The 13,785-nt window shown below is 47.8% G+C and overlaps 5 protein-coding genes across 5 annotated transcripts; 2 read left to right on the plus strand and 3 right to left on the minus strand.

Annotated features, from left to right (window-relative positions):
- Positions 1-734: 734 nt before the first annotated feature.
- LTR84_006717 (uncharacterized protein) lies at positions 735-1,899 on the minus strand (the record flags this gene model as incomplete). The annotated part of the gene is made up of 3 exons (XM_064850275.1): positions 735-1,533; positions 1,598-1,796; positions 1,854-1,899. 3 exons carry the CDS (start codon positions 1,897-1,899, stop codon positions 735-737), a joined length of 1,044 nt encoding a protein of 347 aa, XP_064702757.1.
- A 2,093-nt stretch (positions 1,900-3,992) lies between these two features.
- Positions 3,993-5,055, plus strand: LTR84_006718 (uncharacterized protein; the record flags this gene model as incomplete). Its single annotated transcript, XM_064850276.1, has 2 exons — positions 3,993-4,148; positions 4,198-5,055. 2 exons carry the CDS (start codon positions 3,993-3,995, stop codon positions 5,053-5,055), a joined length of 1,014 nt encoding a protein of 337 aa, XP_064702758.1.
- A 284-nt stretch (positions 5,056-5,339) lies between these two features.
- Positions 5,340-7,102, minus strand: LTR84_006719 (uncharacterized protein; the record flags this gene model as incomplete). Its single annotated transcript, XM_064850277.1, has 5 exons — positions 5,340-5,531; positions 5,602-5,660; positions 5,714-6,396; positions 6,442-6,724; positions 6,775-7,102. 5 exons carry the CDS (start codon positions 7,100-7,102, stop codon positions 5,340-5,342), a joined length of 1,545 nt encoding a protein of 514 aa, XP_064702759.1.
- Positions 7,103-8,371: 1,269 nt separating this feature from the next.
- Positions 8,372-9,055, minus strand: LTR84_006720 (uncharacterized protein; the record flags this gene model as incomplete). Its single annotated transcript, XM_064850278.1, has 1 exon — positions 8,372-9,055. The coding sequence occupies one exon, from the start codon at positions 9,053-9,055 to the stop codon at positions 8,372-8,374; it is 684 nt and encodes a 227-aa protein (XP_064702760.1).
- A 3,699-nt stretch (positions 9,056-12,754) lies between these two features.
- On the plus strand, positions 12,755-13,234 carry LTR84_006721 (uncharacterized protein; the record flags this gene model as incomplete). The annotated part of the gene is made up of 2 exons (XM_064850279.1): positions 12,755-12,775; positions 12,836-13,234. The coding sequence occupies 2 exons, from the start codon at positions 12,755-12,757 to the stop codon at positions 13,232-13,234; spliced, it is 420 nt and encodes a 139-aa protein (XP_064702761.1).
- Positions 13,235-13,785: the final 551 nt, after the last annotated feature.

Raw genomic sequence — 13,785 nt, forward strand, 5'->3', positions numbered from 1 at the left:
TCTGAGTCCAGCCGCACGTCACGCATATTCACCCGCGAGGACTTAAATATGCTCAATGTCAAATTTCGACGGCTGTCAACTTGTGTCAATTATTTATTTCGAGATGAAAGCTCCACATATTCTACCTAGGCCATGGTCGAATCTACCGCAATTTTCTGTGTCGGATCTCAAGCAGAATGATAGTCAAAGACCTCTAAGGTAAGGCAACACTGTACATCGAGAGCAAAGCACATATTGTTGAAACCGATGAATGTTCAATTGCATAGGAACCATTGCAAATGCAACTAGTGTATCTAACTAAATGACAAGTCTGTGATGCCACTTATTTGAAGAGCATCAGGGTTCGGCTTGGCAGAGCTCTCTTCTCATCTTCCGTTACTAAGTTAGACCTCACGTCCACGGGGTCTTATGTGCGGATCCTCAATTCCACGCAATTGCTGCCAATACGATGCAAACTGCAATATGCATCGCATAAGGCATACTGGCTCAGTTGCTGCTTCTTGTAAGCGTAAAATCCCGCCTACTATCATTGACCCTTTCTCTAGCGTAGTCGTAATTGGCACGCTGTCGATGCAGATTGTCCTTGACTTTGAAAGTCGATCCAGCGCGCAATAACTTCTGTTGTAGGACAGGGCACTTAGCCACCTGATTCATTTCCAATAAACAGGTTGGGTGATACAGCCTTTGTCGACAAAATGTCATTCTCAGTGGAACAAATATAGTCCGATGCCACACTATTTTCGCAGCCAAGAATATACCGCAGCCCCACTCAAGGCTAGAACAACGCCCATAATGTCCATGTATGAGGGGACCTGATCAACACTATACCACCCAAGCACAATGATGATGACATTCTTAGCGTTGGAAACAACATTGAAAGTGACGGCGGACGTGCGTCCGATAATCAAGAACTGACTTAGATTCAGACCTGCGGCCAGAATACCCGAGAAAATGAAAGCTGCCAATATGCTTGGTTCGACGACCCGGAAATCTGGAATCTTGTCTGTGAAGGGCAGCAAAAGCAGTAGCATGATGGTCGATACTGGGGCTTGGTTGAAGAGTAGTTGTGGTGCACTGACTTCGAGTTCTTCGACCTTCTTGCCAATCCAAATCTGGTAGAACGCTGTTATCACGAATGCTGCAATGGCGACAATGGCGCCAAAAGGATTGGATGTGACCATTTCCACATTAGTCAGTGCGACACCGAGGCATGAGACAAGAATGGTAGATAGGCATGCGCTCGAAATCCGCCTTCGGAAGAGGATGAAATTAAGGCCGACAACTGTTGGTGTGGTCATGATCTTAGCAAGTTGGTAGAAGGAAACGTCGTTCAGAGCGAGCGATAGGTTACCAAGGATGAGAAACCCGACAAAGAGTACTGAACTCGGCAATATTTCTTTCAGCGGTATTCTTATGGGCGCGAAAATGTCGAATTGCTTGAATGACGCCAGAAAGAGCAAAGCAGTTGTTGCTATGAAATGCCAGGCAGCGGTGCCGACCTGAAATTTGCGGAACTGGGGGTCTTGAAAAATGCTAATCATCAACGTAATGAGCTTATGACTGTCATGAAGAAATTATCGCTAAGGATGGATCATACATTTTGTTGATGAAGACGATGCAGACCGTTGAGGTCGTGTTAAGCAAGACACAAAGGAAATTGACGACATTTTTCTTGCTTGTGCCTGCGAGCCAGTTATTTGATGTGCCCGTACTCCAGTCAGCAATTCCCAGATCTGTGCTGTCATGACCAAGCAGAGTCTGCTTTTCTAGGTCATGCTGAGGAGTAGATTCGTCAACTAAGTTAAACATTCGTCAGCTCATGACACGTTGGAAAGTTTGAAGTTTGTACATACTAGAGTCGCTAGAGCTTCGAATTCCCTCATCTTCATCCAAAGCCATTTTTACCTCAATACTCATCATGGTGGAGAGATTGTGCGAGGTCCAGAGGCTCACAATATCGAGGAAGGAGACTCACGGAAGCTCAGTTGACTCGGCAGATTTCTTGTAGTACACGGCCAAGGGCGGAGGATATGAGAGAACATCTACCGCTCATTGCGTGAGCGCCACAGGAGAGACGCTCTTTGGTGATTCCGGTAACCAAGGTAGAAGCGTCCCATCACTGCATGCATGCTCATCGTAAGTTTGATGGCTGCATTGCCTCTGCAATATGTCTCAAAAACTCAAGACTAATCCAATGGACCGTTTTCGGCTTGAGCAGCCAAAACAATAAGACGCAGGCATAGCACAGCTTCAGCCAAGCCCTTTTTGTGGCTGAAATGAGCGGCTCTGATGCTTCATACTAACCGATTGTCCGTATCATCCGCTCAGCTGCAGTTGGTTGAATACGCTTACTCGGCCTCCGATCTCGACAAAGTCTTTCGCAACGGATTTGATTGTTCGTTACTGTGGGCTGGCGTGGATCGCGGGGGAAAGAGATGAGATCCCTTGGCACCCCTTATTCCTTGGTACGAGTATCGAGTCGTTACCTGACTTGGATTGTCCGCCCCCTGTAAACTTCGGAAGGGCTAAGCGTTGCAGGGGCCGAGGGGGCCACCCTTAAAGTGACGTAGACCATTGAATCCACCAAGGCGACAGGGCTTCGACTTCATGCACTCCGTTCCCGGTACAGAGGAATTCAACTCTCAGGGAAACGTTGGTGTAGACTGTAGACAATAGCCATCTACGGGCCATTTACAATTCGGACTAATAACGAGTGTTTTGACACATGTCAGAGCCCCTCTCTGTCAAGTCTATCTCCACATGCAAAATGGAGTTTACTCTGCAATCTCCTTTGTTGGGTGAGTGTGGGATATCATCAGTTTCATTTGCACCCGTCTATGGACTTGTGGCTTGGTATTCACACAAGCTGCTCAGCATCTTCATTGCCGTGTGGAGGTCGCCCTCTCAGTACCATAGATACAGGTCCCGCCATTGCCTCTGGCCATTGACTTCTGATGGTTGGCTGCTCGCTTGCTTGCTTCCACACAGACCCCAGTATAGTAGCTGGCAGATGCTCTAGATCCTGTACTTGGGTCAAGTAGTAGATCCTGAGGAAATCTAAGAGCATCTCCCACATCTACGTGGCGCATGTTCCATATGGTCATGTTGAAACTGCTTATGGCTTTCCGTTCCTTCAATTGAGCAGTGGACCTCTTAGTGAACTCCACTAGCCCGAAGATTCCGAATGTCCAAGCCAATACCTATCCTAGACCAGGTGCTGACGAGTGTTCGTTACATGCTGCGAGCCCCTTCGCAGCTCACATTTCCGTTAGTCTAAGGTTCTTTCAACAACTGTGGGGTTTATGGTATAGCAAGTGAAGGCCTAGGTCCCATGAACAAACATTTCGGACGAGGATTTTTTGCATCGATGGACCTCACATGGTTGAGTTCCCCATTCGCAGATGAAGGGGCAGTTTCGAATAGGTAACGTGCAAGGCTGCACCTATACGTCGGTCAGTCAGTACCTGCAGAAATGTGATGCCGAGCATGTTTACGAGGGTTGTATGCCAGTTCCGGTCTTGACAGAGGAATTATCTTTTTTCGTGATTTAAGATCATCAATTGGCATTGTATCTTTGGCAAGAAGGTCTTCAGCACTCTTGTCATCGAAATTTATTTTCTGAACCGGAGTGTTCATCGGCATTATGTTTGACCTTGTACCTAGCTGACCAAGCGGCTAGTGTGGGTCGGCAGATACGCGCTCACACCATCCTGTCCATGACGTCGCGTCGCTCACGACTGCTCCTAAACAAAACTCAAAGCAACAAAAAGTTACGCTGCTTATGTCTGGACAATCCAATTCGAGATTGCGAGCAGTCCGAAACCGAGGTGGGCCATGGAAGAAGTGTTCCGAAACCGAGGTGTGAATATCGGAAGAATTCCGAAGTGTTGAACCCTCGAGTTTGATATCAATCTCACTCTCATATAGGGTGAGGCCGCCGTTGTGTTCAATCTTCCAATTGAGACTATCTTGCTCGCTGAGTGCTTTGCAGTATGGCGAAAGAGATTGAAGGCTACGAAGGTTATGTGAACACGGTTCTCCCTTTCAAAACAGTTGGGGATCTTGTGCTGAGTGCAGACGTGCTGTACCCCAGACAAAAGCCAAGTTCCCCTGCTCCCGTTCTGATACATTACCATGGTGGATTCCTGGTAAGATTTAGTCGAAGCTTTGTGAAACCACATATTCATCTTATATTAGGTTTTTGGGGAGCGTTATACGTTTCTTCCAGAGTGGCTAGCTCAGGCATCTGTCAACCGAGGTTGGATTTTTGTCACCCCAGACTACAGACTAATTCCGGAGACGACGGCTCATGACTCAGTCGAAGATGCTGTAGATCTCTACCATTGGGTGTCGGAGTCTCTCTCAAGTCTCATCGACAGGGAACTTGGATCAGTTGTTGTTGCAGGCTCTAGCGCTGGTGGATTTCTAGCATTGACAACTTCAGTGGTTGTCAAAGCAAAACCGGCTGTGGCGTTCCTAATTTATGGAATGCTTGACATGATCAACGTACACTACCTCACAAAAGGGAGCAATATCTTTGGTCAGCCTGTATTCGACACCACCGAAACTAGAGAATACCTCAAGAACATCAAAGACAAACCTGTCCTTACGGGTTATGCTTTTCCTGCGGATCCGACACAAGATCCTCGGCTTAAGATTGTCTCTACTCTTCATATCGATGCTACCTTCCCTGATTATATGACAGGTGTTCCAGGCCTAAGTGACAAAGTTGTGCAGAATGGAGTAGAAGCGATTCCTGCCGAACACCGGAAGCTTTACCCTTTGACCTTTGGTCGCTTGGATGATCTCCCGCCCGTCCTAATTGTACATGGTCAAAATGACACAGCTGTACCGGTGACCTTGAGTGAGGTCGCTGTGCAGAAGCTCCAAGCAGCTGGAGTATCAGTACATGCAGAATTCCCAGATAATGCTCAGCACGGATATGATGCAGCGGCTGGAAGAAGGCTAGAGTCAGAACTGGGAGGAGACCTCAGTGGTTCTGGGTTTGACAGCTTGAGGAAATCACTAAAGGTTCTGGATCAGATCATAGGATGACTTTGCATTTCTTGCCAAATAGAACTGCAGGCCTATGGTGTAAAGTGGTTTTGACCAAAATCTTAATGATCATCAACCGAGACGGTGGTTCAATATTCCAAGGCACTAATCTCAATTCGGAACACACACCCTCACAGTTAGTGGCTGGAGGAAATTGTAGATTGAACATCATTCATAATATGGGCGCATGCTTAAGAGCAAACCGGACTGTAGCATGCAGAGCAATGTGGTCATATCGTAGAAGTTCGAAGGACAAGTTGGGTTGAATTCTAGAGGGCAGATTCTCAGAGCGTATACCTGAAGCCCTTGTTGTCAAGTTCGGTGATATCATGCATGCCACTTTCAATCGCGGCTTTCTCGATTTCTGCCTCAACTGTGCCTGCTGCTGCAGCCTCGCGATCTCGCTTTTTGTTGACCAGATACATGTAGATGTAGAGAACAATGATGGCAAGCAGTTTGATGATGTAGCCCACCATCTACGAGCATAAAAATATCAGCCTTCAAATCACACTAAGCAACTTTAGGGTTGGAGCAAATGCGACATACCATGGCCACATAGGCAGAGTGATATCCTGGTTTCTCACTATCCTTGAAGGTTTGAGGTCCTGAGTAATTGGTAGGTCAGCAAATCCGCCGCCACACCAGGATTCCTGCTTACCAATAATGTTTCCAACACAATATCCAGTGAAGAGAATAGCACCGGTCAGCTGCTTCTTCGTGTAGCCAGCTATGTTAGAACTGACCATAGTCAGGCTCATACTGAAACCTAAACCTTGAAAGTAGCACAGCCATAGGCCAACTAAACGACCCCATTTGTTACTGTTTGGTAGTCCTACAAGGAGGCCAGAGCCGATAATGCAGATTGTGTTTGCTGTGATCATCGCAATGCAGCGGGTGTTGGGATACTTGGAGCAAATAAATCCACCTCCTAGAAGAGCGAGGAATTGCACAGCACCTCCGGGAATTTGAAGATACTGAGTCCCCAAAGTGTCCACGTTGAAAGACTTGATGACGATAGATGTAAATTGCGTGAGTGCAGAGTTTGGAACTTGAGCACCAACTGCCATCACGAACAATATCCATGTTTTGGGGTCTCTAACTGTCTGCCACATCTGGTATTTCTTGAAGTGTCGATTCTTGATACCTTGTCGGTTCGCCGAAACTCTTTTCGCGGCGATGACTTTCTCGGGATCGCTCAAAAATCTTGCCGTAGATGGAAGATCCGGAAGGAATAACAAAGCCACGATGCCCAAGGCGATACTGATTGAGCCGAAGATCAGAAAAACGTACATCCAGCGTGGAAGTCCTGTGGTGATGTGGCCAACGGCGTAGCCGATGAGTCTGGGCTAGTTAGCTAAGCCCAAAGGAGTAGATGAGATGGCATACCCTCCAAACATGGTCGCGACACCGTTAGTGCAGTAGTAAGATTCCAATCTCAAGGGTTGTTCCGCAGCAGTGTACCAGATGCTCATAATGAGCACAAACCCTGGATTGACCACTGCTTCGAACGAACCCAAAAGGAATCGATTCACAGCAATTCCTGCGAAACTTTTGCAAGCCGGAGTTGTGATGAGAATGATGCCCCATGCTATGGTCGTGGCACCAATCACCTTGCCAATCCGGAATCTCTGTAGAAAATAACCTGCCGGATATTGTGCCCATAAATAACCTTGCAGGTCAGCATACTTCCAGAAATTGATACTGGGCATACACCCGTACCGAAATAGAATATGGATCCGAGCCATGAGTAGTCTTGCCCTTGGAGATGGGTGCCCTTCTGCAAACCATAAACACTAGCATAATTGATACCATTCTTGTCCAAATATTGCATCATATAGATGAGAGTGAGAATTGGTATGACACGGCGGTCTATCTTGCGCAGGACCTTTTTGGCCTCGACATGGTCGGTATCTTCTACATCACTCCGCTTGTAGAGTTGATATTCATCATCCAGACTGGCAGAATCCGCAGAAGAGCTGTTGAGATATTCTGGGCTAGCTGGAGCGGGTGCGATCTTGTCTTCGAGAGAAGCTTCATTGGCACCCATTTTGACTTTCGTGGCGTTACGATTGAGTCGACCTATACGTGCATGGTGCAGGTAATACTGGTTTATAAAAGCACAAGCATAACGAAGAAATTTGCTGGTATTAAGCCAAGCTTCCCATCATGACGCCACATACGAAGAGATAAGGATTTTGAAGAACACACCATGCTGGAAGAGCTAGCCGTTCTCGAAAAATCATGGGCATTAACGAGTATGATTGTCCACAGTAGGTAGAATCCTGTGGTGCCGTTGGCCGAGTATGCTCATGATGCCATACACGTGATAAATCACGACATTTGCTATCGATAAATTGGGAAAATGATACCCAGTGTCGTTCATCTTCCGCCAATCATTTTATCCACGGGTGACTTCGTTTACCACGCGACATCCGCAGCTTGCGAACAGCATTGTCAGAAACACCAAATACGGAAGGTAGATAGCTCAGTAGTGTTCTAACTATGAGACTGGAAGGCAACTTGAGATGTCGCGTACGGGGCGAACCCGTCCTCGGCAAACATGCCTTTCTTAGATAACCTTAGGCTGTGTATTCACCGTGAACGCCATGTTGTCCTCAGGAAAAGGCATAGAATCAGCCATGAAAATTCATTGACAGTCTCTCCTTGGCGGTTTCTGAGATGCAACCAGATGCTGATGTGATTTCAGCCTGAGCAAGGATGCGAGATCTTCAACGCGCGACCTGGCAATGTTGGCTCAAGGCATGACGGAGACATGTTGTTCAGGCTCAGCGACGCGGATGCCTCCTAGAAGGAAAACCACGTACCCAAGGAGATGCACAGACGGTGATGAGTTCAACACATGGATCGCTCGACCATGGCAACCTCTGTGGCGGACGTCGGGTCGATACTGCTCGTAAGACTTTCGGTACGACAATTGGACGAAATCGTGGAAGATCGAGCCTCTGAAGCAGAAATGGCTAACAGGAATGTCAGAGAATGCATCGCAAGCCGTGAAATTAGTGTTCCAGAACTGAATTGTAGCATGTCCTTCAATCTATCAGGCGGCGGGCTGACGGTGAAGCTGAAGAAGGCGCATCAATGATAGTTTCCTGGGGCGAACCTCATTTACTGCTCCTGACGAACACAGCTCTCGTGTTCAAGCGAAGCATTTCCAGAAACCTCGGTCCATCGTTGGGAGTTGACTGGGTCGGCCGACAAGATGCACAGAACAAATGAGCATCATAGACCAGCACTGATACAAGAGTATTGACGGCCATGGTGAACGAAGAGGACGCGACGTGAATAGGATCAGTAACTAACTGATTTTCCACTGCCACACGCTCCATTCACAAAGACCTTCGTCGTCCCAATGGTCGTCTTTGGCTTGTTCCCTGCCTTCCAAGATGCATTCCAACCCTCCAACCTCAAGAATTGCCCATATTTCTCGAATCTGGTCGAGGTAAGCGACACGCATAGGCCAAGTCATGATCACGCGAGCGGATGGATCGGGCGATAGCCATTTGAATATGGCTTTCGATAATAGTTCAGGATGTTCCTCTGAATACATGGTGTCGGCCGCAAGAATCACTTGAGCTTTGTCCGTGTGGGCCGAGATTGTCTGCCCATCTTCGTCAAGCAGAAAGTCAGGTTCACTCCAGTCAAGAGATCCGCATCTAACGAGGTCGTTGACAGTCGCCGTATTCAATGCAATATTGGAAGACAAGGCAGGCACGATAGGGCAGAGATCTGTTAGATAGACAGGCTTCTTCCATAAGGATGCGGCAGTCAAACCAACGAGGCCGGTTCCCGCTCCAAGTTCTAGGACTGGAACTTTAGATTTTGATGAGATGTTGACTTCAAGCTTGTGGAGCAGACTGGCAAGAATGAAGCTTGATGTCCAGGTGATGAGACCTAAGTTCTGCGCACGAACTGCAGGCTCCGTAATGTGCACCTGGATCTCTGATCCATCACCAGATGGCATCAAGAAAGATCGAACCATGACGCCGCAAATCAACTAAGGTACCTACCCGATATCTCATGTAGCACGAACACGAACACGAAAACGAAAACGAAAGCAATGTCGATGCAAGAGACTCGCGACTTGTCCAAATTGGACTCGAAGCAAAACTGACGTCTGTGCAAATAAAGAAGCTTGGCGCCAAGGCCAATTCTTGCAGTTCAAAAATTCATGAGCTGCAGTTGAACACCGTCGAGTTCTGAACACAGTACTTCAATATCCGTTGGTAGCCGTCTTTCACTTGATTCGAGCGAGGAAGACCTACGATTCAAAGTGGCAAAATAGCTGCTTCTCCTTTTCCAAGTTTCAATTTGTACACCGAACTCTGAAGAGCACATGTGATCCAGTCTTCCTCAATGTCAGTACTGGGCCTCGGCTGGCAAGCTCTCTGCCGAATGCTGTTGCGCTAGGCAATTCGGATCCTGGAATCCCTTCATAGGCAGCAGAATGGACCAGGACCCAGACGACGGGTCGCATTAGACTTTTTCGTTACCCCAGAATTCTCAGTTTGAACGGCAATGGAACTGTGGGAGAGCTTTTGACTTTGTGGGCGATGTTCCATACATTCTAATTAAAAAGTCAAACCCGGTCTCCAGATAGTGGATAGAACAATGCCGGCGTAACCAGAAAAGTCGATTGATAATGCAAACAACAGTAAGTTCTAACAGCTGTTTCAGAACCTGAATCTCAGCCGAAGATCCTGGAGCGCCCTGAGGAACGTTGCTCATTCTCTTGCCCTCCCTAAGCACAAACTCTTTTTGGCAGAGGATGGCGCACATGGCTCGGAGGTGTGCTTCCTGATTTAGCTCAACGACCGGCCTAGTCTCCACAATTGATTTGTTGCTTCGAAGATGCCCTGACAAAATTAACGTTACTTTGGTGAGATTCAGGGCAAACTCAACGTCACCGTCGATCCCTGGACGCATCTTTCAGCAGCGATGCCACACCGAAAAGCACTTCGGGTTAATTCTTCGAGGGAGGAGAAGGTATTGCATCGTTCGAAAAGCGGTACATTATTGGGGTTGCGCAGGAAATGGGTAAGGCTGAACCTTCGCGACGTGCCGGACGATTAGCAGGAATCCACAGTGCAATTACCATGGCTGGACACCTCGCCAAAGCGGAAACTAATGATCTCGTGCTCCGAGCGTGCAGGCGTCCACCCTTGCACTATCGCAAGATGATGCAGACTTGATTGTCTGGGCCTTCACTTAAATCTAAAACTGAGGGGATGAGAGCATATGCCTCCACAGGCACGGGAACGAAAAAGCAGGGGAAGTGTTCCTTACAGGAGTTGAGCAGGTACATGCTTGCGGGGGAGGATGGACGGAAACTAATTATATCTGGTTCTCTCGTACTTCATCCTGGTTTTCTTATCTTTACTTTCTATCGAATCTTCTCGGTACCTTGCGTTTCATGGGATACCCATCATCATGTCGGTAGCTGTGGAGCCTTCCGCATGGCCAACAGGCTGGCCTGCTCCCAATTACGAGAACCCAGAGACACGTGGTCACCCATCTATCTTCATTGCTACCTCGGTAATCACGACGATAGTGGTCGCTCTCAGACTATATTCCCGTCACTACCTCCTCAAGTCGGTCGGACTCGACGATGGACTGCTTCTTGCGGGATATGTATGTCCAGACCCGGTTCGTGGTTTACAGGATTGACCTTGCTCCCAGGTGTTTTCAATTGGCCAGACCTATGCCCAGTACAGAGCTCTTACTACATGGGGCTGGAACAAGCACCTTTGGGATATTCCACCCGATCGTTTGAAATTTGTTCGCCTTGCAGCATGGCTCATCGAAATTTTCTTTCTATGGGGAACTGCTTGCACCAAAATCTCCATCCTCATGGTATATCGAAAAATATCTTCTGGCAGTCGTACCTTTTGGTTCATTAGATTGACTTGGGCGGCGATTACTTTTACGCTTCTCTACACGGCTGCTCTCACCTTGGAGCTTATGCTGGTGTGTCGACCGCTACCGGCATATTGGAACTCCTATAACCCGAAATATACAAGGAGCTACCAGTGCGGCAATGAACGTTTTCCTATTGTCTTTAGCGCAGCAGCTTCGGTTTTTTCCGATATCTATTCCTCGGTATTGCCCATGTTGTTGACTGCAAGACTATCCCTCACCACTCGCCAGCGTATCGGCTTATGCGTCCTATTCTCTGCGGGCCTCATAACTGCTGGGGTCGGTTGTGCACGATTGTATTTTCTGCTTAAGGTTACCATGAATTATCAGCCTGGTCCGAGAACCCATGATATCACTTGGGAGGGGTGGCCAACTTTCGTAAGCCCTCCTCCATCCTATGAAAGCTCACACTGATTTTGACTAGGCTCTTACTGATATGGAAGCTCATCTTGCAATCATCTGTGCTTCAGTTCCTGCACTAAAGGTGCTATTCAAACGACAAGTTTCTCAGCAGCTCTCCAACGCCCATGCGTCAATTCGTTCAAACTCATTCCGACGCGCACCATCACGTTCATATCGACATAGTGGTCATCACATCGCACCCAAGGCTCGGCCACCGGCACGCCTTTCACGGACATCCTTTGATTCTGAGTCACCTGCTAGTCATGAGCATGAACAAGATGTTGAAAGTGTTTCACTCCAAAGCTACAATCACGACAAGCCGCTGGCGTCTCGGGCTGTACACATAGCGGAGTTGCATCGCCGCTCCTGATCATAAATCAAGGTCTTGGCAGACGTGAGACGGCTGTCGGGCTATAACCGCAGCTCATACAGGTTGGAATGAAGGCAAAACGACGATTTCTTTATATTGAAAGCCTACCGAGCATACGCAAGCTGGTTTCACCACCTTTGATCCACCATTACCGATGTGAATTTGGTATATTGTACGAACATCATCGCAGCCTGAAGTTTTCATGATCGCAGCACCAAGACATATATTTATCCTTCATTTCAATCTAGTTAGATCAAGCATCTGCCTTACGTGATTATCGCCTACCATGAGTACCTTCTGTGTTTGTAATTGATGTCTGCCAATTGCCTCTGCCAGGCTTTGTATACATGTGTTGCTTAATCAGCCACAGGCTTGCAGCAGACCCTATGGTCGTTGTCAAGGTTTTGACAGGCACGGGCCACCATCAAAAATCAAGCCTTCTGAGCTCGGCTCATCAATGGTGCCCGGACCATTACATTATCGTGGCAACCACCAATGAACAGGAAGCCTTGACAGTTGTTGCCAACTCGTTTGTGGTTCGCTCAGGTCAACCATTGAGATGGCCATGCTAATGTAAGTGAAAAGCGCTGCCTGCATGCACCTCTTTGATCCGTGCACAATCGTTCTTCCACCATAAAGCATGGGAAAATTGAAAGCTTGGACACTCCCCGACTTCACCAGAAAAGCTATTCCGGGTAACATGTGCGTTATGCCAGTGTTTATGTACCTTCTACCACCCAATCGATCTCTCAACATGCCCTCTCAATCATTGTTGAACCGAACACTGGGAGATGATGAATACTGCGTTTCTGACTGCAGCTGGCCTCGCCATCTTTATCAGCACCTGCATCGCGCAATCAGTGACCAAATGTGGGAATTCAGGTCCTGATAGCTACTATAACTCGACTACACTACCTTATGTTTGTATGTTTATACTCTGCTCCTGTTAACAAGCCGTAACGTCTAAGTTAGTTTACAACAACCCTTGGGGCAATGACGATTCCGGATTCACTTGTATGACAGTAGGTAAGCCACACAGCATGTGCAGGGGAATGAGTTGACATGTTGTGATAGGTGAAGAACAATGGCACAGCCTTCGACGCGACATGGAGATGGCTGAACAACTCGGACAAAGTGCACGCATACCCACACTTCAAACTCGACTCCCCGTTATACCCCTTATCTCTCACGCAGCTATCAGCGGTCGCATTCGCGGGCGACTGGGGCATCAATGTGACATCTGCTCTGCAGGCAGATACTCAGGCGCGAGAGCAAGCCTTGAACGACAATGACGTACAATACAACGTCGCTTTGGACATGTTCCTCGACGCAAACGAGACACAGGCGCAGGCAGACCTTCCACATTACGAGATCATGGTTTGGCTTTCGTACTCGTACAATGTGTATCCGGTCGGGATTGATACCTCAAGTCCAGACAAAGACCAGTTTGTCATCAACGGGACCAGATTGTAAGCATTTCTTGTCGCAGTCCAATAACAGCGATGTCTCTTCTTCGAACCCCTTGCTAACATAAATACTTCACAAAGCTTCCTCTACCACGGAAACAACACGCAAGGGCAGACAGTATTCTCTTGGCTGCCAGAACACAATCTGACGCACGCGTCTGGCGATTTCTCTCCTCTCGTCCACTACCTATGGCAGTTCAATTTCATGCCGCAGGAGGTCTATCTAGGAACCATACAGTTCGGCACCGAGACTTTCCATGCAACCAGCGAGGTTCTGTTCTCTGCTGGGAACTATAGTTTGAGCGCAAGTCAGGACGATAACCTGCAGGTGCCGAAGCTTGATGCGCCCAAGCCGATCACTGTTCCGAGTCAGGTGCCGACTATGGCAAGATTTGAGAGCGGGACCAGTGCTTTTGGGGGATATGGATCTATTTCGCTGATGGCCTTGAGTTTGTTGGTGTTGCTTATATTGCAACATTGAGTATTCTGACCAAGGCATACTTATTGTCATGTAAATTCCAAGCGACATTAGAATCCAATGACTGGGTGTGATATCTG

The sequence above is a fragment of the Exophiala bonariae genome (genome assembly GCF_035927105.1).
Source record: "Exophiala bonariae strain CCFEE 5792 chromosome Unknown scaffold_26, whole genome shotgun sequence".
NCBI lineage: Eukaryota > Fungi > Ascomycota > Eurotiomycetes > Chaetothyriales > Herpotrichiellaceae > Exophiala > Exophiala bonariae.